Source organism: Rhinolophus hipposideros (genome assembly GCF_964194185.1).
Source record: "Rhinolophus hipposideros genome assembly, chromosome: 18".
Lineage (NCBI taxonomy): Eukaryota > Metazoa > Chordata > Mammalia > Chiroptera > Rhinolophidae > Rhinolophus > Rhinolophus hipposideros.
In genome coordinates, this window is record NC_138064.1 from 37,289,571 (window position 1) to 37,316,749 (window position 27,179).

The 27,179-nt window shown below is 33.2% G+C and overlaps 1 protein-coding gene across 2 annotated transcripts; it reads right to left on the reverse strand.

Annotated features, from left to right (window-relative positions):
- Positions 1 to 27,155, reverse strand: DBF4 (DBF4-CDC7 kinase regulatory subunit). 2 transcript variants are annotated; one of them, XM_081079452.1, is made up of 12 exons: positions 26,775 to 27,155; positions 25,367 to 25,539; positions 19,612 to 19,791; positions 17,970 to 18,020; positions 17,421 to 17,490; positions 17,132 to 17,208; positions 12,198 to 12,234; positions 11,342 to 11,387; positions 7,843 to 7,971; positions 7,226 to 7,340; positions 3,251 to 3,375; positions 1 to 1,568 (listed from the first exon to the last, which is right to left on the reverse strand). In XM_081079452.1, exons 1-12 carry the CDS (start codon positions 26,818 to 26,820, stop codon positions 587 to 589), a joined length of 2,031 nt encoding a protein of 676 aa, XP_080935578.1. In that variant the 5' UTR covers positions 26,821 to 27,155; the 3' UTR covers positions 1 to 586. The 2 variants fall into 2 exon arrangements, with proteins under 2 accessions (XP_080935578.1, XP_080935577.1); XM_081079451.1 differs by having other exon boundaries at positions 7 to 1,568; positions 11,342 to 11,384; positions 26,775 to 27,058.
- Positions 27,156 to 27,179: the final 24 nt, after the last annotated feature.

A 27,179-nucleotide genomic window follows, 5' to 3' on the forward strand; every position in this document is an offset into this window, starting at 1 on the left:
AAGAGTAGAAAAATTATTTTATTCCATATGATAGCCTGGTTAGTTTTCCTTCATGGCTCCGATTTATCCCTACAAATAACTTAATCCATCACTGCAATATATACTAGCATGGTCCAACTAGGTCACCCTCAAGTGTCAATGTTTCTGGTGCAGAACCCAAACACAGAAATACTTTTTCCTTCTTGTACAAAATTTAGGTTTTTAAAAGCAATACTATCATGTTGTCATGGAATCTATTTTAATAGACAATAGATATAACCAGCATATCCAAATTTATAAAGCTAAATTTTGATCTTCTCAGAATTTCTCTTGAAATTAGTTTTCAGTGTCATAAAGCAAACTTACTCATAATAATTCTTAGGAAACAATTATGAACATAGTATGTAAAACAAGAGCCATAAGTTTATTTTACAATTTTTCTATAATAGGTATTCAACTGTTTGGAAAATGCAAACATAACCTTTATTGTTAACATTTACATTTGGTTCTGTAAACAAAGTTGGCAAAAAGAACGCATAAGAATTTTACACATATTTATATAAATTTCAAGAGTATGATCTTCATTGCTTCTGAAAGGCATTTAAGTCTAAAAGCCAGTAAATGTAGAAGTTGAAGGGGAAGAAAAAAACATTGACAACAGATTATTTGAATTTTCCCCTTCCCAAATACCTAAAACATCACATATACCACTATTTTCGGTGTAGCTTGTGAAACCCAAAAATTCTGACTTCTCTTCACTAGTCTGAAATAAATCCAGTAGAGATTGTATTGGTGAACTACAAATTCTGTTTTCATCTTGTGTAATAAGGCATTCAGTTCTTTTCTTATCTAATTCATTTGGTTCTAGATTTTCTTTTATATTCTTTCCTAATATTTTCACTTTCCGACGGATTTTACCAGAAGGTAAATTATCCATAATCTTGATGTCACACTCATTGGGTTCCTCGGGACGACTTTGGGATGGAGTCTTTGCCTGAATTGTTAGGTGCTCCTGTGAACTGTTTTCTGCTGACAGGCCAGAATCATGACCAAATATTGAATGATGATCCTTTTCTTTCAGATCCTTTGCTGGAAGAAGCACAGTATCTGACTTTTGTTTTGGTTGACATTCACTATTATCTATATTGAAATCAGAAACTTGTATGGATGTCTGTAGCCTACATGGACAGTAACCTACCCTTAGTTCTTCTAAGTCATTTTCATTTATAATTGATTTATGTTCACAAACATCAAGAATGCATCCCTGTTCATTTTTATCTGGAGGTAGATGTGTATAATTTTGTTGTATGTCATTTTCAGTTGTATTTAACATGGAACATTCATTAGCTGTTTTCTCATCAAGTCTTCTCAATTCACTTGAAAGATAGGGGTCATGTTCTGAAATAAACACAAGCTTTTCTTCAGGTTTCTGGGTTTCTTTATATAGGAAACTCTGCTCAGTCTCCTGTACATTGTTTTCCCTGAAGTCTTTCTGAGAAATAGGTTGCAATTCTAGCTTTTCTTTTGGTTTAGGCTTTTTCAGGACATTTGCTGTAACAGGAGACAGGGATCCAACACTGTATTTTATTCTTTATAGGAAGAAAAAAAGAAAACAAAATTAAAATAACTGCTATCAAAAATTTCTGAGTAATTAAAATATTAGTAAAAATCTTTTAAAACTATTTATAAAACCTATTTAACTTAGATAATATTACAAAAATAGTGAAATCTTAACATTCAGTCAAATTTACTTTAGATATTTTAAAGTAATGAAACTTTACAGATATAGCTGAAAACTCCAGTGTACCCTTTCTTCTCATCCACAATCCTGTCCTGCCTTCCAGAGATAGCCAGCATCTTGAATTTGTTTTTTACAACTATTTTAAACATATAAACCAAAGAAAGATTATAGCAAAAGGATTTGGGTCTCTTCCTAATTTTTTCATTATCCTGAAAAACTTTGTAACTTCTATGATTTAATTTACATTAATATTGTCTCTTCATTTTAGTTAGCAATGTAAAAAATGAGTATTTATTGGGAAACCTAAAGCAGAAGCATTCATTCATTCATTTATATTTAAGTGTAAAATAATTAACATCAAAGTGAATTAGAAAGTTGGTATCTTTTTACTTCTAAAGACAACAAATTAGTAATCATTAAGTTTCACACACATATTTGAACTGAAACCCTTTTCTTCATGGAGCCTTTTCTTCATTGATATCCTTAGGCTACAGTTTGTATTAGACAACCCTAAATTACATACAAGTAGGAAGAAATCTAACCAGCTTACTAATTACGTTTTATGTTATACATGCTACAGATAACACAGAGAAATATAGAATTCCACTACCCTCTTCAAAACCAGAATGGTTCCTTTATTTTGTTTATACTTTCACTTAAGATTCCTCTCGAACAAATGGAGGATAAAAGAATGTAAAAACACTCATCCAACACTGTTCTTTCCTTTAAAGTCTAGAGATGTTTATGTGACTTGCCCAGAGAGTTGTGCAGATAATAGATAACTGATTACGGAATAACCAATTTACATATTACTAGTTCATAATTTTGCCGCAGTTTAAGTTTTTAAGAAACTAAATTTTTACAGTAGCCCATATAATTTTAATAGTTGGAAATATACCTCCTCTCCAAATACTATACTTTATTTAAATCAGTCATAAACAACCATTCTAAATGTTATAAAAAAATACGAGATGGTTTAGGAACTATTCTACTTAGTCTTAACAGCAGTTAAGCGGAGGGCTTCTCAAAACTTGTTAAGATTAACTAAAAATTCTAGTATTTTTTTAGTCCAAGTTCATGGTAAATTTCATGGCTTTAGATCAGAGGCTGACAAAACTACATAACAGGTCAAATCTAGTCTACCCATCTACTTTCTAAATAAACTTTCATTGGAACACAGCCACTCCCATTCATTTACATATTGTCTGTGCCTTTCATTTGTCAATGGCATAGCTGAGTAATTCCAACAGAGGTCTTATGGTTCACAAATCCTAAAATATTTACTATCTCATTCTTCATAAAAAATGTTTGCCAACTCCCTTCTAGACTATGTTAAGATGACCTTAAAAGTAATCTAAGGTAAGCACTTTCCATAGTGGAAGAGGAGGAAAACAGGAAAAAGAAATCAGTTCTTACCCATATTTACATCCTCAAAATGTATATTCCTACTAAGAACAGGAAACTTTGGAATCATTTTTAGTTTAATAGTTTAATATTCTAGAAATTTTAAAACTTAGGGTGATAAATTACCTTTTCTTTTTAGGCACTTCCCTTTCACATTCCACAAAGTCAAAAACTAACTTAGATACAATATCATCAACAACTTGATAGTGATTACTCTGTGCAAAGTTTCTGTGTTGCTCAGTTAAAAGATGCTGAAACAAAACAAAAAAGCATATAAATCATAAAATTTTATTTTTTAACCAACAGATACCTTTTTGTTCAGATTTTCTAATATTTACATGTCCCTAAAATTAGGTTTCTAATAACGACCCCAAAGAAAATATCCTTTACTAGAACTTCAAAGGATGTTATGAAGTACATAAAAACTCAAACTGAAACCACAGTTGACCCCTGAACAATGCAGGCATTAGGGGTCCCGACCCCACGCAGTGAAAAAATCCACATATAACTTTTGACTCCCCCCAAACTTAACCACACCGGTTGTCCCTCTGTATCTATGGGATACTGGTTCCAGGACCCCCTGTGAATACCAAAATCTCAGAATGCTGATATCCCCTATACAAAATGGCGCAGATCAATGCATATACTACACATCCAAAGACTCCCAATCTCTGATCAAAAACAGTACAGATATTCATTGAATACAATCTGCATAAGTGGACCCATGTAGTTCAAACCCGTTTCTTCAAGGGTCAACTGTACGTTGGTTTTCAGTCAAGTACTAATTTGTGGTTTCATTGAACTGAAAACAAATAAGCTGTATCAGAAAATAAAGATGGACCTGAAGCTAGTAATAAAAGAGAGAAAATAAAGATGAGAAAAACAACAGTAACTTAATACTTAAGAGTGTGCTAATACTTTGAAAACAACTTTCCCTCTACTACTTTATTTTACTTTTCTACAATTACAACTAAGTAATTAGTTGTAGGGCTTATAAAATGTTCAGTGAATGAAATGTTATAATTTAACAAACAAGAATCCAAAACAAGAATTTATATGGTAGATTAAACAAATGAAGTATAACGAATGCTGTGAAGTATAAAAAAAAGATTCTTAACTAAGGAACACATTTGAGAAAAAGCAAATAAATGATCTCCATTACCCCATGCATACAACAGAGAGTACAGAAGTTATTCTCAATCTTAAGAAATCGAAAACAAAAGTAAACAAGTTCAGTGTACTGGGATGAAACTATTTCCTTTGAAATAGGTGGAATCTCCAGGCTAATTCTATCATTTATCAGCTGATTAGGGAATTATATCTAAAAGCCTGTACCAAGATGATCACGGAAGAGTCTCATTTGTATTTCATATAATTTTAACTTTTGATGATTTGATTGTATTTCCAAAAACAAAACGCTCCAGTTGTCACAAAAAACAGTACAGTTAACCCTTGAATAACCTGGGGGTTAAAAGCACCAAACCCGTGCCAGTCCAAAATCTGCCTACAACTTTGACTCCCTAAAAATTCTAATAGCCTATTGTTGACCAGAAGCATTACTGGTAACATAAACAGTCAACACATATTTTGTATGTTATATGTATTATATACTGTACTTTTACAATAAACTAGACAAAAGTTATTAAAAATCATAAAGACAAAATACATTTACAGTATGTTTGCCATCTGTTTACAAGATTGTCAGTACCTACATCAATATTGTTTTATATAAAACACTAGATGTTGTTGTATGTATTACTAACAGCAGATATCAAAGATGAGAAGACAATGTGTAAAAGAAACTCAGTTATTTATAGGTATAACAATTCATGCATTGAAAATGAAGTAGCAATATAATTGCTTTAACAGTAGCCTAGCGTAATTGATATGATTACTTCATGGTAGAATCTCCAAAAAAACTGTCCAGTACATTTATTGAAAAAAATCTGTGTATAAGTGGACCTGTGCAGTTCAAACCTGTGTTGTTCAAAGGTCAACTATATTCTGGAATATATACATATTCTCTTTTTGCTTGCAAAATTTACCACATACAAGCTACATATATGTCTAGTAATGTTAAAGGAAAAATGATTAAAATTTAAAAAGAAATATTAACTAAGTTCTGATTCAGTTTCTTCATGTTCTTGGAAGGAAAAATAATTTACTAATTGAAATAAATTAAGAAAAAACAACCTCTAACTTTTGTGTAGGTCCCCATTAACTTCACCTAGTTCTTACTCATCCTGTAAGTATTGATTTAAATGTCACTTTCTCAGTTGAGCCTTCTGTGATCCTCATTCTACGGTAAGTACCCTCATTATTTATTACAATTTCATTTTATACTTTGCTTTTCTGACACTCACACAACTTGCAAATACATGTTTCATATCTATCTTTGTGACACTCATCCCACTTGCAAGTACATGCTATCTTTTCTGCCAGATCATAAGATATACAAGGGTGGGGAACATGTTTTCCTTGTTTGTTGCTTAATCTTCAGTAATCAACTTTGTTAAATGAATGCCTTGATATAGATGGAACTGAATCACTGTGAAATCACTTTAGATTCAAAACACTAAAGGGTGTTTTTTCATTAGAGACTAAGAAGCATATACATAAAAAACTGTAGAACAATTTTTTAAAATATCAATCCCAACAACAAATGTTTCTTCTTGGTGGCAACCAGTGACCAAGGTTTTCATTTTTCAGTTCCAACATTTTCTCAGCATCAAGTTAGGATAACAAACTGATATTAATGAAAGTATGCATTCCAGATTATGTTACTGCAACAACAGCAAAGTAAAATCTAAGGACCAATCTACAATTTAAATTTTCTAAATGATTTTTGGGAAGGGGAAATATTTATCAGATAGTTTAGCTTCTGATGAAAAATAATTTTAAACTAATTATATTTTTCTCCTTTATTATATTTTGTTTAAACAAAACAAAAACACACAAAGCACTAACATACTTTGGGTTATAAAACAATCAAACTTCATTGAAGAAGACATAGTTTATGAATCAGAAATTTCTAAATATTATTTTTTCTCCCTAACTTTTCATCATACCATCTTCTCCAAAAACAAAGAACCTTCAAAAAAATCTATCTACTATTTTAAAAGTTAACAATTCAAATTATAACAACTAACATTTAATAAGCAAAGTGCCAGGAACTGTCCAAGGTCACACAGATAGGAAGCCAGGATTCAAACTTGGACAGCCTGGATCCAAAGCTCTTGCTTTTTTTTTTTTTTTTTTTAGTATCAGTTTACAAACTATAATAATTTCCATCTTTTTAAACTTTCTCTTCATCCCATACATCCTATCCTTCCAACTATTATTTTTCTCTTTCTGCTACTTAAAAGAATTCTACTTTCTTCTCATTCTCCCATTATATCACATGCCTGTTTTTTAATTGCTCAGGCCTGACATATTAGTCACCCTTGACTCATCTTCTCTCACTCCAACACCAAATCCACTACAAAGTCCTCTTGGTCCCACTTTTAAATTATATCCACAATAGGACCATGTCGCATGACTTCCACTACCACCACTTAGTCCAAGCTACCATCATCTATTATTCGATCACATCAATCACTTCAACTTAGCATTTTTGCATTGTTTATTTCAATATCCACAAGTCTTGTTCCCTTACTTCTCTTAAATCTCTCCTCAAATTATCACCTTATCAATTAGAAATTCCTTGTCTAGTCTAAATAAATAGTGACATCCCTATTCTTGCTTTATATTTTCTAATAGCACTGATATAATGTTTTCTATATGTACTTTATTATTCTTTTATACTATGGTTACCTGTCATCCCCCTCCATAGAGTGCAGTCTCCATAAAAGTAGGGAATTGGTCTCTTTGTTCACTACTGTTCGCCCAGAACAGTGACATGTACATAGTAGATGCATAATATTTGTTGAATAAATAAATAAAAATGATTTTTCAATATACATTTCCCCACTTTGGGTTCTTAAAATTTCAGATAATTCCATCAAAGAAATATATACTACTTAATAATTTATCAAATTGTAAACCAATCAGATATTTATAGTTTTAGAAATATCAACCCCCTAAATGTAAAATCACATTTACAGTTTCGAGATCTTCATATTTTTGCAAGCAACATTCACAATATCCTTTTTTTTTCTTCTCTTTCAACTGGAGTTGAATTGGGATTCCACCACATTTATCGCCATCCATTTGGATTCTGATAGAAATATACGGTAAAATAATTAACTGCTGAACATAAGGAATAATTTTTAAAATTTAGTCTCCTATCAAACAGAATCTGCCATAATTTGTACAGAGATTTATATCAACAAATACTTTTAACCATATATCTTTTTAAAAAATTGAGAAGCAAACTAAGAATGTATTCTGGAGAATATTTCAGACCGCTTAAGAAAAACAACACATTTTAATTATTTGCAAATACTTTCAAACCCTCCCCACCCCAGTCTTTAAGTGTTTAACTGTTATACACTTAAGAGATTCAAATCTAGCAAAGGGACAATAAAAATATGGAGAGGGAAACCATAATATTGATCATACACATACACACACTCTCCCCCCCCCAAATGATCTCTCTCTCTCTCTCTCTCTCTCTCTCTCTCTCTCTCTCTCTCTTTCATCCATCCACCATGGCATTAAATGAATTATTTTAATGTTTGTTTTAAAAAAATAGAAAATTACCTAAAGGTTAAACTAACCTTAGTTTAACCTGGGTTTGCTTTTGGATGCTAGATGGCTTATCTACATCAAATGGACTGGAAGGCTTCTGAACAGAATAATTTATAAAAGGCATATTGGTCAGCTGAAGATAAAATGGTCTATAAACTCTAAAAGAATAAAAAGAAAAATACATGAGATTCTTTATGATGAAAGAAAACATGTTTGAAGTTTTATACTTCAAAATCAAGTAATTAATCTGGAATCTGATAAACAACAATTGGTTAGGTTTCCCTATCCATTTCTAAGACCTAATTTTTTTTAACATTAAAAAAAATTTGGTTTTTGAAAAAAAAATTTTTTTTTTGAATTATGGTAGAACACACCTAACAAAATTTACTATCTTAACCATTTGTAAGTATACAGTTCAGTCATATTCAGTACATTCACAATGTTTTGCAATCATTAATACCATCCATCTTCAGATTCTTTCCATCTTGCAAAACAGAAACTCTGTATATTAAACAATAACTCCCCATTCTCCCTTTCCCACCAGCTTCTGACAACCACCATTCCACTCTGTCTCTATGAATTTGATAACGCTAGGTACCTCATTAAGTAGAATCATGCAGTATTTTCCCTCAATTCACTTAGCATAATATCCTCAAGGTTCATCTACGTTGTAGCATGTGTTAGAATTTCATTCCTTTTTAAAGTTGAACACTCCATTCTATGTACATTATCCATCTGTTAACATGAGGGTTGCTTCTGCCTCTTGGCTACTGTGAATAGTGCTGCTGTGAATATGTGCATGTATCTCTTCGAGACTCTGATTTCAATTATCTGGATATATATCCAAAAGTGGAATTGCTGGGTCATATGGTAGTTTTATTTTTAATTTTTTTGAAGGACCTCCACACTGTTTTCCATAGGGGACGTATCATTTTACAATCCTACCAACAATGCACAAGGATTCCAATTTCTCCACATCCTCACCAACACATTATTTTCTGGTGTTTTGATAGTTGCCGTGGGTGTGAGATGAGAGTATCTCATGCAGTGTTGATATGTATTTCTGATGATAAATGATGTTGACCATTTTTTCATATGCCTGTTGGCAATTTGTGTATTTTTGGAGAATCGTCAAGTCTTTTTTTCAATCGGGTCATTTGTTTTTATGTTGTTGACTATATTAACACTTTATTAAATATATGATTTGCCAGTATCTTCTTCCATTCCATGGGATGTTTTTTCACTCTGTTGTGGCCTTTTGTGCACAGAAATTTATAATTTTGATGTAGTCCAATTTATCTTTTATTTTGTTTAGCTTTTATTTCATAATCATAAACTTAACTCTGTAACCCAGCTAGATTTGGAGGGGGCCAAGGAAAATATGGAACCCAATGAACTGCAGTGAGAACACAATGATTATGGGGTTTTCTGAGCAGATAGGGGTGAAGGGTGCTCTCCCAAGCTACAAAAGTAATGGTCTGGTGGTTAAGATAAAACAAGTCAAATTTACCAGAGTTGTCCAGAGTCAGCAATGTAATCTTGCCATCTTGCTATTCCTGGACCCAAAGTGCACCATGGCCTCCACAATATTCATACCAAAGACCATAAGCTTGCTATCCAACCACTCAGTCTTGGCAGTGCAGATGAAACGCGGAACCATTTGTATTGGGTCCAGGGTTTGCCATGGAAAACATACAAGGACCCATATGCATCAGGATGAAATTGTCATCATCAAACTTCTCCCTATAGACTTGCCACCCGTGCAATTATGGCGTGTGAAGTCACCACCCTGACACATAAATCCTAGAATAATTGTGTGAAAGCAGGAACCTTTATAACCAAATCCTTTTCCCCCAGTGCTCAGGGCATGAAAGCTTTCTGCTGTCTTTACAAACAGCTCCAAGGAGACAGGGCCCAAGGGCTCACTACTGACAGTGATGTCAAAGAACATGGTGGAGTTGACCACAGCAGACTGTGGGCGGCTCCCGGAGGCACCTGGAAGGCCTATTTCTTTTATCTTTTGTTGCTTGGGCTTTTGTTGTCATACCTAAGAAAGCACTGCCAAATCCAATATCTTAAAAAACATTGCCCCTATGCTTTTTCCCAGGAGTTTTACAGTTTTACATGCTTTCCCCGAAAATAAGACCTAGCCAGACAATCAGCTCTAATGCATTTTTGGACCAAAATTAGTAAGACCGGTTATAACATAATATAATACAATATATAATATAATACAATACAATACCGGGTCTTATATAAGACTGGATATGATCTGATCTGATCTGATCTGATATATAATACCAAGTCTTATATTAATTTTTGCTCCAAAAGACGCATTAGAGGTGATTGCCCAGCTAGGTCTTATTTTCAGGAAAACACGGTAGGTCTTTGATCTATTTTGAGTTAATTTTACATATGGTATAAAGTCAGGGTCCAACTTCATTCTCTACATTTGGATATCTACTTTTCCCAGTACCATTTGTTGAAGACACTGTCTTTCTCCACTGAATGATCTTGACATCCTTCTCAACAATCTTTTGACCGTAAATGTAAAGATTTCTGGGCTCTTTATTCTAGTCCACTGGTCTCTATATAAGTCTTTATGTCAGTACCAAATTGTTTTGATGACTGTAGCTTTGTAGAAAGTTTTGATGTCAGAAAGTGTAGACCTCCAATTCTGTTCTTCTTTTTAAAGATTGTTTTGGGTGTTCAGGGTCCTGTGAAATTCCGTATGAATTTTAGGATGGATTTTTCTCTTTTCACGAAAAAAGTCATTGGGATTTTGATAGGGATTGCCTTGAATCTGTAGCTCATCACTGGGTACTACTGACCAAACATCTTAACAATACGAAGTCTTCAAATCCATGAACATGGGATGTCTTTCCATTTATTGGCATCTTCTCTTGGCCTAATTTTGAATTGAATTTTTTCCCCACAGTAACATATTTCATAAAAAGAAGCATTCAACACCTCAATAAGTACCCAAGAGAATCACACATGTCTAAATGAGTGATTTAAATAATAAATTTTAAATAATTTTAAATAAATTTTAAATAAAGTAAAATAATCTGATTTTCCCATGCCCAATTAATTTACCTATATCTTAATCTTCATTAAGATAATTCTATAAAATGTCAGAATGAATTTAGGAAAACCACCATTTAAATGTTATACTTAGATTTTATATTTCCAAGTAGTACCTAATGATTTATTTTTCTGAAATGTGGAAGTAATCAAATAGTTGTTATAAACCATATGGTACTGCATTTACCCAGACATTGGTTATCTGAAATACTAAAAAAAATGAGTTGGTCTTATGACTGTTCTATAATAGATATTTCAAGGAATTATTATTTACAACATACTGAAACCAAATTCAGTACTTGAACACAAATTAATTAATGCTACTTTCTGTGATTTGTGCCACATGCCTACGTATCAGTAAAACAGTATTAATGGAGATACCTTAGTCAATTTTTTTCTTTCAATATTGTATTTAAATTATAGAGATTAAACATGGATACTTACTGGCTCTCATCTTCCACCTTTACAAAAGGCTTTTTGAGTCTACCTGCTTGAGAACATACAAAACGTTATATAAGATACGTACACATCCAGGATTTTTTTTATTTTAAGACAAAAATACTCTGGCTAAAAAAAACCCCAACTATGTATCCATTATCCTTTCATTTCAATGAGAAGTTTTAAGCCTCAGGTGAGGTATTTTACAGTATCAACTCACTCCAAAATAACAGAAACTCTGTCTATATTCTGAGATTCTTAAACTAAATGGATCCTTCAAAGCGTTTATGAATAGAATTCAGAAGGATCAAGAGCTAAAAAAGGAAAAAAAATTCAACTTTTATTTTCACTAATCTCTAACTGAAATTTAACATTTCCTTAACATTTCCTTCAATTATGCACATACACAACAGAATCACAGTAGCTTACCAGTGCCTATAATTTTGATACTAATTGAAACAAGTATTTTGATGTCACATTCATTATTACAGATATCTCAAAGCATCATTTATGCTTATCACTTCAAAATTACAGTAGTAATTAGAATCACTGTTAGAACTTGATTTTAATGTGTAATAAAAGCAAGTACATCTCTATTTATTAAAAATATTCTGATAACTGAATTCCAATAATTGATTTTCTTAGTAATCTAGTAATTTTTTAAAAAATGTTTTAAAAAACATTCTGAGAAGGGGTTCGTAAGCTTCACCAGATTTCCACAGGGGCCCATGTTCTAAAAAAAGACTAAGAACTACTGAAGTCATTTAAAGAGTTGTTTACATGATTTTCAAGGAGATTTTTAAATGACATGTTCTATTTTCTAAAGTAAACAAAACACATTTAAGGATATCAAAATACTTACTTCTTGCTTTCTGTGTGCCAATTCCTACTCTTTTCCCCTAAAAATAAAAATAAAATAGATAAAGTGAAAATACATTAAAATGTCTATTATACAGTCAAAAATTATTTAACATATTAAGGACCAGGAACACATGGTCAATTCTTGAGGGAAAAAGACAATCAGCTGCCACCCCCAAGATGTTTCCAATGTCAGAATTATAAGAAAAAAGACTTTATTGTAAAGGGAAACATACTTAAAATGAGTGGAAAGATACATGTCCTCAGCAGAGAACAAACCATATTAAAGAATCAAATGGAAATTGTAGAACTGACAAATATAGAATTCACTGCATTTCACTTCACAGAGTGAAGTGTCAGTGAGCTTGAATAAAAATCTTCAATTAGATGAACAGAGAAAAAAAACACTGAAAATAAAATGAACAGAGCCTCAGGGAACCAACAAGCACCTTATATTCTAGCTATAATTAGTATAAAAAGATCTAACAGTGTTACTGGAGTTGTAGAAAGAGAGAACGATGAAGAAAAATAATTTTAACAAGTAACTGAAATTTTCCATACATAAATTTACAGATTCAAGAAGCTCAGTGAACAGCAAACAGAATAATCTCAAAGTAAACCATGCCTAATCCTATTACAACTGAACTGCTAAAAACCAAAGATAAAGAAAAAATCTTGAAAGCATAGAGAAAAATGACACACCACATAGAAGAACAATAATTCAAATGACTGCAGATTTCTCATCACGATCCATGTAGGACAGAATACAATTAATTGTAGAACAATTGTAAAGTGCTGAAATAAAGAATTTTTGATTCCTAATTCTTTATCCAGTGAAAATATCTTGGAGGAATGAAGGTGAAACAAAGATTCTCACGTGGAGCAAAAGAACCAGAATTCACTGCCAATAACCTGCTCTTTAAAAATGCTAAAGGGAGTTCTTCATGCTAAAGGAAAAGAGTATCAGAGGGAAACCTGGGCTTTCAGGGATGAAGAGCAAAAGGAAGGATAAACATTTGGGTAACTATTTTTCTCCTCTTACGTTCTTTAAAACATGAATTGTTTTCAAGCAAAAAGGGTAACACTGTGTGGATTTTGTAATATATGCAGATGTAATAAAATAACTATACCATAAAGATTGCTGGGAGAGGGTAAAAGGGCTCAAAAAGTTTTGGGGCTTCTACATTTTATTAGAAATGGGTAAAATATTAATTCTAAACACTGTGAAAGGTTACATATGTATATTTTAAATCGTGTAGCAACCATTAAAACAAAACAAAAATGAAATATTTTTGGTCAAAAAATATTTGGTCAAAAAGCCAATGGATAAAAATTTTCAAACAATTTGAAAGGTGGTAGGAAAGGAGAAACAGAGGAAAATATAGAGCATCAACATAAAACTATTAGCATATTGACAGGCCTAAATTCAATGACATCAATAAATAAGCAGAAATCACTGAAACATACTAATTAAAGGAGACTGCCAGATTTAAATATATCTGATTTTAAACCGGATAAAAAAGACAACTTTTTACTATTTACCAAAAACCAATTTTAAACATAAAGATATAGATATGTTAAATGTAAAAGGAATCAAAAAGATATATCACGCAAACACGAATGAAAGGAAGCCAGAGTGACTATATCAGACAGAGCAAACTTCTGAACAAGGAATACTAACAGGGACAGAGAAGAACATTATAATAATGATAAAAAGGTCAATTCACCAAGAAGACATAAAATTATTAAACGTGTACACACCTAACAAGGTTCAAAATACATGAATCAGAAACTATCACAAAACTGGAAGGAAAAATATATCAATCCTCATTTATACTTGGCAACTTCAATACTTTCCTTTAATACTTACAAACACTTCTGTAATTAACTTGACAATTTAGATACAACATACAAATTCCTTGTAAAATACAAACTACCACAGTACATTCAAGAAGAAATAAACAACCTGAGTTTCCTCTAATAATACAGAAACTGAATTCATATTTGAGAATTTTCCAACAAAGAAAATCCCAGGCCTAGATAACCTCACTAGTAAATTCTACCAACATTTAAGAAGTAAAACTGACTCTACAAAAACATATCTAGAAAATAGAAGTGGAAATACAATCCAGCATTTTATGAGGGCAGCATTAACTTGACACTAAAACCAAAGACATCAAAAGAAAAAGACAACCAATATTCCTCATGCATATATATGCAAAAAATCCTCAACAAAGTAAGTTTCAGGTAAACTGAGGGGAAAAAATCCTCAAAGCACTTTTAAAAAGTAGTGGAGCAAAATATATTTATCCAACTTAAAATCTAATAAGAGTATTTATGAGACTGTAATTAGTATGTTAAAATTTACATGTATTATTTAGTGTTTATAAGCTTTATATATGTCCATTCAAAACTCATAAATATATCTTTCTTAAAAAGTTTTATGTTTTACTACTTGGCAAACCAAAAATATTTCAGAAACATTTTTTTCTCACTTCCAAAAAAAAATTCAAGTATTGGAAATCAAGTTGACCAATTATGCATCCTGGATTATTTGATATTTGGTATTCCTATCCTTTTTATTTGGGGAGAAATGTAAGATCTTTTTTTCACAGCTATTTGTCACAGCTTTTTATTGTTTCCCTAGTGCCAGGCACACAATAGGCACTATTTGTTGAATACTGAATGGATAATGGGGGTTACTTCTGTAAACAAAACCCAGTGTTGAAAAAGATAAAACAAGATCTGAACCCTCACGAAGCTTATATTAAATTCAAGCCATTGTTTACTTTTTTTATTTTTTTTTATTAGTTTCAGGTGTACAAGACAAGGTAATACTTAGACGTTCATCATTTACATCCCTCACACTGTGGACCTCCCTCCCCCCATCCACTATTCCTCCGTTAAAAAATATGGTGATGGAAAAAGAACTGACTCTGGGTGGTGACCCCACAGTATGATATATATAGGTGATGTATTACAGAACTGTATACCTGAAATCTATATAACTTTACTAACAATTGTTATCCCAATAAATTGTAATTAAAAGAAAAAAAAGAAACCTGTTAAAAAAAAAAGTCTTTCAAATCTTCTGCCCCACTTCTGTTACTACCTTAAGGAGGCCTTCAACATTTCTCATTACTGACGTAACATCCCAGAACACTTTGTAAACTGTGGACTGTGACCTATTAGCAGGCTATAAAATCAATTTAGAGAGTTGCAATCAGTTTTTAAAAATAAAAGAGAGTACTATAGAAATACGATCATGAATCACACTAATAATTAAATATTGTTTCATGAAATTTGTTTCAGATGTACTTATATATGTGTGTAGACTTGATATGTGTGTGTATTCAGAGTCCATAAATGTCCTTTTGAGTTTAAATTTTCATACATTTATTTCTATATACAATCCAAAACAATCTACAAAGTACATTAGCATATTTCAATAAAGGACTATCCACCCATCATTCTGCAAAAATTTGGGAAAGCTGATTGGAATTTTTTTTAACTTATAAATAAGATATCTAAACAAATAAAGTATTAGTAGTTTTATTTAAATACTAAGCAAATTATCTGTTGCTTTCTGCAAATTACTCAAATCTTACATAAATTAAGTATTTATTAAAAATGTGAAGTTCACAATGACTTTATGAATCTGTATATAACATGCATACATTGCATAATCATGATGCAAATATGTTTCTTACTAAAAATTGGGTTAAAGAGATTCTAGTCTTGCCAGCAATTATTCTTTACTGGCAACCAGAGGATCTTTCCAAATTGCCCATCCAACCAGTTACTCTCCTATTAATATCTCTCATTAATTTTCCAAACCCTTCAAGATATAATTTAACTCCTTTATAGTGTACAGTTTCCTTTATACTATCTGAACTTGGTAATTTTTCTAACTTCATTTCCTGTTATTCTCTCACTCAATAATCAAAGTTTTATTATAATAGAGAAAATTTCCAAACACGCCATCCTACTTACGACTTCGTCTTTGTATGTTCTTCTGTAACGTTTATTTTCCTTTTAGATTGTAGTCATTTAAGAATTGAGTGAAGAAAAAGCAGACTGTAAAAGAATGCTCTAATAGATAAAAAACCATGAGAAAGCTAAGAGATAACAGAAGTTCCAGAAGAAAATAGGTAAGTTCGAAGAGGAAATGGATAATAGCTCAAAGACCCAATATGACTGGCTTTAAGTTAACACATCAAGTGTTAACTTGATGTGGCAATTGGTCAGTGGTTTTATACAGGTTGAAGAGTGAATGGAAAGTATAAATATGGAGATTTGAGAAGACTGGATAGTAGTTAGGTAGGGACATGACATCAAGGAAGGTTTTATTGTACAGTATTTGTTTCGAAAGATGGAAGAGGACTGATTATGTATACAGGCTTCAAAGAGGAAGCTAGTAAAAAGGGAAAGGACTGAAAATATGAGAACATTAGGTCTAACAGAGTGAAATATCCAATGTCCTTATTTAACAAATATTTTCAGGTTAAGCCAGATAATCATACTATACAAGATTCTGCTATACCACCATCTACAACAGTTGAAAAATAAGTATATTTCCTGTTTATGTTCCACAAAGAAATACATTTTTCATATTAAGAAGTTCTCATGAATAGGATAACTGGTGTTTTCCTTCAGAATGAATAACAGTATCTGGCAAAAGCAGCAGCAAGCAAACAAGAGAAGGAACAAAACTATGCTACCACCCCAGGAACAACTTTTACCTCAGAGTAAATCCTAAAGTTAAATGATACACAACAATTTAATCAAATAACAGAAACATGCATACAGTACACAGGCTTACCCGTGGGATATTCTGGCAATAATATTTTCTACTTGGCAAGAAAAATCTACAGATACGTAAACAAAAAACCAAATTTGATCACTTTCTTTAATTAAAAATTAAGGAAAATAACATACCACATCTCTTACAGAAGTGCTTGATTTCTTGAGTAAATACAATTCTTTTTTCTTTTGTTCAATGTAGCATCTAATGTCTTCATTGAAAGAAAGAAGGGTTTAAGATTAGCACTTTTACTTTTGGCATTAAATTGCTTTTTTTTTAAAAATTGTACTAAATTTACATGAAAGAATTATCAATACAGGTATCTCTTGCTATCAGAATTCTCACTATGTTAAGTTCGAAAACAAGGGACAGAGATGGCTACTTGTAAGAAATATTGTCCAAAAACAACTATAAAATCCTTACCATCAATATGAAGAATTTTTACTCCCCACGATAAGGCATTTGATAATACACTACTTGAAGGAATAAAATCCTGTAAAAGAAAAAAAAAAAGTTTTGATACTTTTCCTAGGAAATTACTATTTTAAATGAGTTAATTTAAAAATAATCTGAAGCTTAATGTAACTGTAGGATCAGAAAACAGACCCTACAGTTACAACAGCAATGAGGACATCAGCTTTTTCTTTTGGAATTTCAAAAATCATTCTTGCTTAATATATTCCCAAATTCTTGACAATGCACACTGCAGCCTTAAAGTTAATAGTTCCAATAAATTATTCCATTTAAAAATTGAAAAATGCCACGTTCCAAAATTCTCCAGTAATATTTAAAAAGGCCACAAGATGGAGATGTTTCTTCATGAAAAGTAGATTCTGTTCTTTGTAAAATGATACCTGCTGATATTTGGGCTTTTCCTATTAAAAATGAGGAACGATTTAAAAAACATCTCTATTTTCCACTTGTGTTCTAATAACAGAATATACACTGTGAAATTTTTAAATTCTTACTTACATGGTCCTTGATAGCTTTTTCAACTAATAATTTTCCTCTGCTCAAACACACCTATGAAAGACCAGAAAAGGATCAAACATAGAAAGTTATAACACAGTGCCTCTTTGAAAAAGGTTAAAAAGATAAAAGAGCTAAATACATAAAATTTATACATTTTAATATAAATATGAAACTTAAAATAGATAACATTTACTTGTTCAAGCCTTAATGATTATCATCACCAAAATAAATATATGGTAAAAAGTGGTTTTCTTAGGGTCTTTATAATAAGCTGTCCTGTTAAGAAGTCTGTCTACAACCTGAAACTAGATAGATTGATAGACAGATAGATAAACAAACAAATAAATAAATAAGAAGTTTGTCTTTTTGGGTGAAGCAACTAATTTCAATTGAACGAGACCCACAATTAGTGCTGTAGAGAATTCTCTTCAATATGAAAAATAAAATAGCTAGGTTCCTCTGAAATTGTCTATAATTAAATAGTAAGTTACATCTTAGTTTTTCCTTTAAACTGAAGATCTAAGAATATGAATAAACTATATATGCATTTTTACATGGTATTTCATTTTTTAAATAAAACACTAGAAAAAGAAGTAAAAATGCTATGAGCAACAATTAATTTGGAACTAGTCACTGGTGTATAATCTATTTCTTTCCTCCAATAAAGCATTAATTAAAAGAATGAGTCTTCCTTGGTCTCCTCTAGTTTGACTTTTTTCTTCCACGTATTTATATGTCTTTTTTCAAGTGATACCTCTTATGTAACTCATTTATTTTGTTTCTCCCTGCTATTTTTCCTGCTTTCCAAATGGCTACAGTAGATAAATTGAGGATATTTTAAAATAATGTAATATTTCAATAAAAAATGAGATAAACAGAAATAAAGAGATCAACATTTTATTTTTCAATTTTTTCACTTCTCTACACCCAATCAAATCAGTTTAATTTATCCTTCATTGTATCTTTCAATTTATTGGTAATGGAATGCTAGGGATATGATGTCAGTAATTCTAGACGAGGAGTTGGCAAACTTTTCCCGTGAAGGGCCAGATATTACATGTTTTACGCTCTGCAGGCCATGTTATATAGTCTTTGTGGTAAGTATCCAATTCTGCCTTTACATCAGGAAAGCAACCAGTCAATACATAAAATGGGTATGGCTATGGGCCAATAAAACTGTATTTATGGACAATGAAATTTGAATTTCATATAATTTCTACTTGTCACAAGATATTCTTCTTTTGATTTCCCCCAAACCAATTGAAAATGTAAAAACCATGCTTAGCCTGCAGGCTGTAAAATATAAGCATGTTAGATTAGGCCTGTGTCCATGTTTTCCTAAGCCCTGCTCTGAAACAAACAAAAAGGTTTCCATTTTTTCTTTAAAACAATGATGCTTACTTTTTAGTTGCAAATTACTCTAAAAAATAAAAGCCATCCCTAAATGCAAGGGTATATTTTAGGAATCACAAGTACCATTAAGAGAAAAACTACCTTTCCAACCTTATTAAGGACTGGAAAGCCACAACGCAGATATTGTTCTACCTAAGCGAATTCTGCTGCCAGCCTGATCTTGAAAATCATGAGATCCTCAGGTTATATAGACTCTCTGAGAGTTTCAAAGCATATTTAAGAGACTTACTGAATCTGGAGACTTAAATGAACTTCCATCATGGCTGGGATGAGGTGAAGTGGTTTCTGCATTATATGTAGATTCTGGACTTGGTACAGGAGAAATTCGGCCAAAGGTTTGTGCAAATTTAGCTTCCTTTTTATTGGAAATAAGATAACTAATATCTTTGCTGAGAAATTCTTCAACACGCTAAAGGAAAACAAAGTATTTTTAAGTAAGTCATATAAACCATAAACTGTTTCATATGCTAAGCTCAGGTAAAATGACAATTTGATGCATTTTAATATTTTGTAAATTGGTAGTTTTTATACCATATTCTTCCGAACCTAGAGCTCTGAGGAAGTACTATAGAAGTTCCAATAACAACACAAGAGCATGTGCCAGATTAATTTAATCCACATTAACAAACCCATAATACTAATTATTATCCACATTTTGTGGAGAAGAAAACTGAAGAGAAATACAGTGACTTGCTTGAGGTTACACCAGTAATAATAGAATTTGAACACAGGTATTCTGATTCAAGCCCATGCTTTAAAGCAGTACTGTCCAGTAGAACTTACTGCAATGAAGGAAATGTTCTTTATCAGCATTGCCCAGTATGACAGCAACTTGCCACTTGTGGATACTAAGTACTTGAAATGTAACTAATGAGACTAAGCAACTGAATTTTAAATTTTCTTTAATTCTAATTATCTTAAACTTAAATAACCGCATAAGGCTTAGGGCTATCGTAATGGACAGCACAGTTCAAAGTCATAAAGTTATAACATCTTCCAGTAAGACTTCAACTAATGGGAAGGAGGGAAACCTTACTCCTAAAATTTTAAGACTGAAGAGAAATTTCCCTACTAAACTGTTTGAAAACCACTACCTTAAGTGCCTGAATTTAGAAACACATGTACCAAAGTCATTAATATTGAAGATCACTCCTATCCACAGGCAGGAAAACTAAACTAAGTAGAAATAAATGCTATTACTCATTAACTATTTAGACTTCTAAAATATTTTACAGTTCTAATTTCTACAGGATCTCACATTATGAATGGGGATAATAAAAAAGCAAAGCATGTAAGAGATGAGTTAATTTCATCTAAGCATTAAGCAGAAGTTTGCTGCTAAGACCATTGGCCCCCTTGGTTAAATACAAACCACTACTTCTTTTTTTTCCCTCTTCTGAGCAACATTTTCATTAACCAGTAAATAAAGTATCCACATTTATTTATTCCAGGAATTACAAACTCAAATGCCTACGAGGGCCAGCACATCAAATACTTCCTTTTTTTTCATAAATATGTGGTCCTAGCACTGCCAGAGGTTCCAATTTTTCAAGAGAAGCCCAATATCCTATATGGTTTTTAAAATTGGGATAATACATGTATAACATAAAATTTACCATTTTAACCATTTTTAGGTGTACAATTCAGTGGCAGTAAATACCTGTATATCATGTTGTACAACCTCACCACTATTTCCAGTACTTTTTCATCATTCTGAGGTGAAACTGTACACATTAAATAAGTCCATTCTCCCCTCCCCTTTTAATACCTATTCTTCTTTCTGTTTCTATGAATTTGCCTATTCTAGGTATCTCATGTAAGAAGAATCCTACATTTATCCTTTTGTGTCTGGCTTATTTCACTTAGTACAATGTTTTCAAGGTTCATCCATATTGTAGGATGGTAAGAGTTTCATTCCTTTTCAAGGTTGAATGATATTCCATTGTAAGTATGCACCACATTTTATCTGTTCATTTGTTAGTAACATTTGGGTTGCTTCCACCTTTTGGCTATTGTGAATGCTATGAACATGGGTATACAAATACCTCTTCATGACCCTGCTTTCAATTCTTTTAGGTATATACCCAAAAGAAAATGCTTGATCTTATGGTAATTCTATTTTTAATTTTTTGAGGAATGACCATACTGTTTACCATGGCAATTGCACCATTTTACAATCTCACCAATAGTGACTTGGGTTCATTTCCTCACACCCTCACCCACACTTAGGGACTAGCCTAATGGATGTGAGGTGGTATCTCATGTGGTTGTAATTTGTATTTCCCCAATAATTACAGATGTTGAGCATCTTTTCATGTGCTTATTATTGGCCATTTACAGATCTTCTTTGGAGAAATGTCCATTCAAGTCCTTTGCTCATTTCTTAATCAGGTTATTTTTGGTTGCTGAGTTGTAGGAGTTCTTTATGTATCCTAGATACTAATTCCTTATCAGATATATGATTTGCAAATTATTTTTTTCTCCCATTCTGTGCGTTGTCTTTTCACCCTCTTGGTAGTGCCCTTTGATGCATAAAACCTTCTCATTTTTATGAAGTCCAATTCATCTATTTTTTCATTTGTTGGCTGTGCTTTTGGCATCATGTCCAAGGAATCAACATCAAATCCAATGTCATGAAGATTTTTTCCTATATATTCCTCTAAGAGTTTAATGGTTCTTTTGCATGTGGATATCGTTTTCTGAGCATCAACTGTTGAAAAGATTGTCCTTTCCCCACTGGTCTTGGCACCCTTGTTGAAAAGCAATTGACCACATACGTGAGGGTTGATTTCTGGGCTCTCTATTACACTGCATTGGTCTATGTTTGCCCTTATGCTCGTATCACACATTTCCTTTGGTTTTCCATTTCCTATAGCTGGAGTTATAACTCTTTAATAGTGAATAAAAGGTCAACCATAATTTCGCCCCAATATAATATTGTTTCTTGCCATTTCCCCCATCTAAATCCCAAGCTCAAGTCATATAATATTGGTAATTGCTCAAACAAACCATAGACATATTATTTTAAATATATTCTTTCCTCTACTTAGTTTGCCTCTTCTTTCTGGTGGTATATTCCTACTAGGTTTTCAAGCTCAAATTTTATCTCTGCTATATGCTATGATTTTTAAAGGCAGAGTTAATCATTTCCATCTCTATATTCTAATGGCAATTTCTACATAATTTCTGTTAAAAGATTGACAATGCTATACTGTAAATTATTTATTTAGGTGTCTGATGTTCCTGTAGACTGAGAATTCCTAGAGGACTAAACTATCTCTTACTTATTTTTGCATCCCCAGCATCTAAAACAGTGCTGGCATATGGGAGACACCAGGGAATACTTCTTTAATGACTCTCCACATGCCCAAATCATAATATTCTTCAAAGCTGAGTTCAAATTGTGTCTGCACAATAGCCTCCAAAATTTCTCACTTCAAAGTAATACCTCCCTCTTCTTAACATTCTATTTTGTATTACAATTAATTGTACTCATGCTATCTCTACCTAGCTGAGGGCACAATGGACATCAGATTTATTTTCACATCTACCAAACAACTTAATACCATTCTCTGTACTATTGACTTAGTTTTATCACGGTCAATTAGCTATTGTTATTTTCTGATTACTCAGTGTCACAATGAACATCAAACAAATCAAGTTCATGACAGGGCAAGGTATCTCCCCTTAGATCTCTATTCTCTTCCAACTTCCTTATTTTAGCCCAAACTGTTTAGACATGGACCTAAATATGACTGGCTCCATGTCCTTTTTGGATGGTTTCATAATGGCTACTTTCCTTGGCACAATTAAAGATATTTCCCCATTATGTCAGACTTCACTGCTCTCTGTGGTGGAATTTGTCAGAAGTACACTCTCCAGATAAAAGGTGTATTAAGACCTTCATTAATATTAGAGAAAAAAAATGCATAAAGCGAACAATTAAAAAAAGGACAACATGGGCCGGCCCGGTGGCGCAGGCGGTTAGAGCTCCGTGCTCCTAACTCCGAAGGCTGCCGGTTCGATTCCCACATGGGCCAGTGGGCTCTCAACAAAAAAAAAAAAATAAAAAAATAAAAAAATAAAAAAAGGACAACAATGGTAATAATCTTGATTAAGATAAATTACAAAAGGATCAAGGACCTAAGTAACACTAAAAATTAAGTAATGCTAAGTGTAATCCTTTCAAGGAATAACTATTTAACTAAATAGTTCTTAAAGTTGAATCTTAAAACTTTTCAATTAGTGTCTAGAGGTCTAAGTTCCTTTATCGTTCACTAGGAGATCTTCATAGTCTTTTTCAGCAACAAAAATGGTAATGCGCTAGGGTGAGAAATCAGGACATCATTGAATACACTCACTGGAAAGATACTGTGAGGGGGAGTAAAAATTTTTTGATTAAAAAATTTTAAAAAGAAATTAAATAAAGTTAATAAATCAAATTCACTTAAAAATTAACAGCTTGGTTGGGTAAAGTCTGTAAACTTATACCCTTAATATTCTCCTCACTTTCATTGGTCTACTTCAAACAATTTTAGGATAAAAATTTGAAGTGTATAAACTAAAAAGTCTCTATTATCTAAAGCATAAGTTAATTCAAACTTTGTTTCTTACAAATGCCTCAGAAAATGATGTGGGGAGGAGAGGGAAAAAAATGGGGCAGAGCAAGCAGTCCCTGCACTAGCTTGTATACTGTTTTATCTAGAGCAGTTCCCTTTTTACTGGTTTTACACACTGGACTTCTGAATATGATTTTATTTGAAGGATTCCACTGCTAAAAACACAAATCTAAAATCACTGATTGAGATCAGAAGGATTAATAATGGGTTATTCACCATATTTGAGAAAGCTGGGAACTATCAGATAGCTTCTTTGTAGCCATTAATTGTTAGATGAACCAAATGGTGCAGTTACATGTTAGCATGGGAATTAGGAAGCTAATCCTACCACGGGCCAGTCATTTAACCTCTCTGGATCTTTAAGAGCTTGAGTTCTAAAATGAAGGCATACTCAAAGTCTAAGGTCCCTAACACATTAAGACACTCCTGATAGGTGGTATGGTTAGTATGGTGGCAGGCCTACAAAACATGACCTTTCGGCATGCAGTCATATGGTCATTATGATATGTGCTACTACTATTACAGATGTGTGACAATGTTTTAAGGAAATGAATAGCAAAAGAGTAGAATGGCTTTTCAAAGATAGACAAGTAAAATATCACAAGAAACAATTCCAAGAAACCCGCAGAACCTGTTACATTCTGCAAATTTCTATTCTAGGAATGACTGGATCTGTTCAAATTATTCAAAGATATTAACCTTGACAAATTCAAAATGCAGCAGAAACATTTTAAACAAGAATAATTAGAAAATAAATTAATAAAATCTTAACCGTAGTTGCCAAAATTTACTTAATATTAACTTTAACCCTAAGAAAAGCTTAAAATTTTACCCAAATTTTCTAATTCCTAATCATTTACTCATTGTATAAAGTAGGAAAGAAGTAGGTTTTTCCATATTCCCAATCCAAAATTCTGTTTCCTTTAATGAAATGCATTCTGTTGAGACTATCAGTCAAGAGCAACTTTAACTTTTAGGCTTTGCTTGTTCTGTAAATAACATTCTTATTGTTATGCTAATCCAGGCAACTTTATGTAGCTGCCCTATAATCATAATCCAGTAGTTCTTGCTGTCTGCAAGCATTCCAACATTACAATACGGCATCTGGCAGTTCCAACAGGACAAGGGATTCTCACTTCTCACACTTTATGAACTTTACACTAAACTAATAATCACAGAAAACTGAAAGTTTTGTCAGGCTACAAAAGGTTAAAACATAAAACAGATGGTTTTTCATTGATGATATACAACTGATAAGCTCGGTACTTATATAAACTTTACAAAATGAAAAATTTAAATGATTCCATATTATGAAGTACTAGTTACAAATTGTTCCTTTTTTGTCCATCTATGGTTTTGACTTACCCCTCCCAGATCCTTAATGTCCTTTTGCAGTTTTTCAGATATGGTGACAGAAGGTAAGTCAATGTAAAATACTTTCCCCCAGAGTGGCTTATATTTGGATTTTTCTGGTTTGTTATCAGTTTTCAAAGATTTCAAAGATGGTCTGTTTTTTTCATTTTTGACTTGGATTCCACCTATTGTTTAAAGAAATTTAGAATTACATCATGTTTTCTGCAGACAGAAATTTTTACTGTTTTAAAAATATTTCTTTATACAATAATATCACACGGGGGGAAAATCTTTATCCTACCAATTTAAGTCATTAACATTTTAGTGTATTTCTTTGTAGTACCATTAAGATAGTGACAAATTCCCTCTATATTTTAACAGATACTGTAGTGTAAAATAATTATTGTTCACAGACAATAGTTGAATCTGTAGGAAATATTCATACGTTTATGTTTTATGTACATAAAACGTTATTGAAAGTTCTTCCTCTTTAGGATGTATACTCCATGGGGTATTTACTCAACAAATATTTCTGGGGCATCTGCCATTCTGGTGAACACTCAAAACCTGGGCTTAAAATGTTAAAACACTTAAGAAGAAAACTGTTACCCAGAATGTTCTAATCCTCAAAGGCTCCCCACTGCTCAAGGTTTAGTTTCAGATAGTTACTAACACAGAGTTACTTTGTCTATATTTTAATAACGAAATGGTCCATTTGAAGAACCAAATCACCGTTCATTTGATTATTTCCTTTGAAAACAGACCCGAGATCCATTTAACTACGGCTTTAAAAATTACCTTTTAGAACACGGGTCAGAAGTTGGGAGGTTACTCTACACACACACACACACACACACACACACACACATAAATATACAAGTTAAAAAGGAAAGCTTAGAGGCTGGAATGTTCTACCCAATTAAGTGACTGAAAATGGAAGTTTTTGTTCTGTTTGTCTATAAGGCTGAAAACAGCAACGGGACGTTTGAAACACAAATACTTTCTCTCAACTTTATGAGAGAACACAGAATAAGACCAAGAATCCACCCAAACCCCCCAGTGTGAGCGTGAATGAAACACGTCGGGAGGCGCGGCGTCTGCGGGCGCCCCGGGGAGTCCCCGGCCCCGCACATTGTTTTCTAGTTGAACAACCCACCGCACCGCCTGGGATTTGGCGGCCGCAGCACAGGCGTGCAGACAGCCAGGGGCCAGGCCGCGGTCCCTTCCCTTTTTGAGGCAAAACCCTGAACCGATCCCTCCTTCAGGCCGCAGAGAAGGGCGCACAAGCCAGAAAAGAAAAACAAAAAACAACAACAACAAAAAAAACAAGGACCCAAAAGAACAACTCTGAAGAATCCATGGTGGAACCACGGGGGAGAAAAGAATTAAAGGGACTGCAGGCGGAGGAGGGACTTCCTACCCTGGAAATGTCCTTTGCTGTGGATCCTCATGGCTCCGGAGTTCATGGCAGCCGCCCGGCACCTACATGCTGGGTCCGCAGAGGGTGTCGCGCCGGGCGGCCGAGAGAACACGACTCCCCCAGGCCCGCGGAGGGCCAGTCGCCTCGGCCCTTCCGCGGACTTCCACACCCACGACGCACAAATACCGCGTCCGCCCGCCGAATTTCCGGGTCCAGATCCGGCTTCAACGCGCGGTGGAGGAAGGGGAGAAGCACAAACGAGTGAGCTGCAGCGGTTGAAGATTTGAAAACGCGTCACGCGGCCGCGGCGCCGATACGCGCGCCCCGCCCCCTCTCACGTCGCGCGTCGCGCCCCGCCTCGCGCTCGCCCCCCACGTGCCCGCCTCCTGGCGCGGCGCGTCCCCA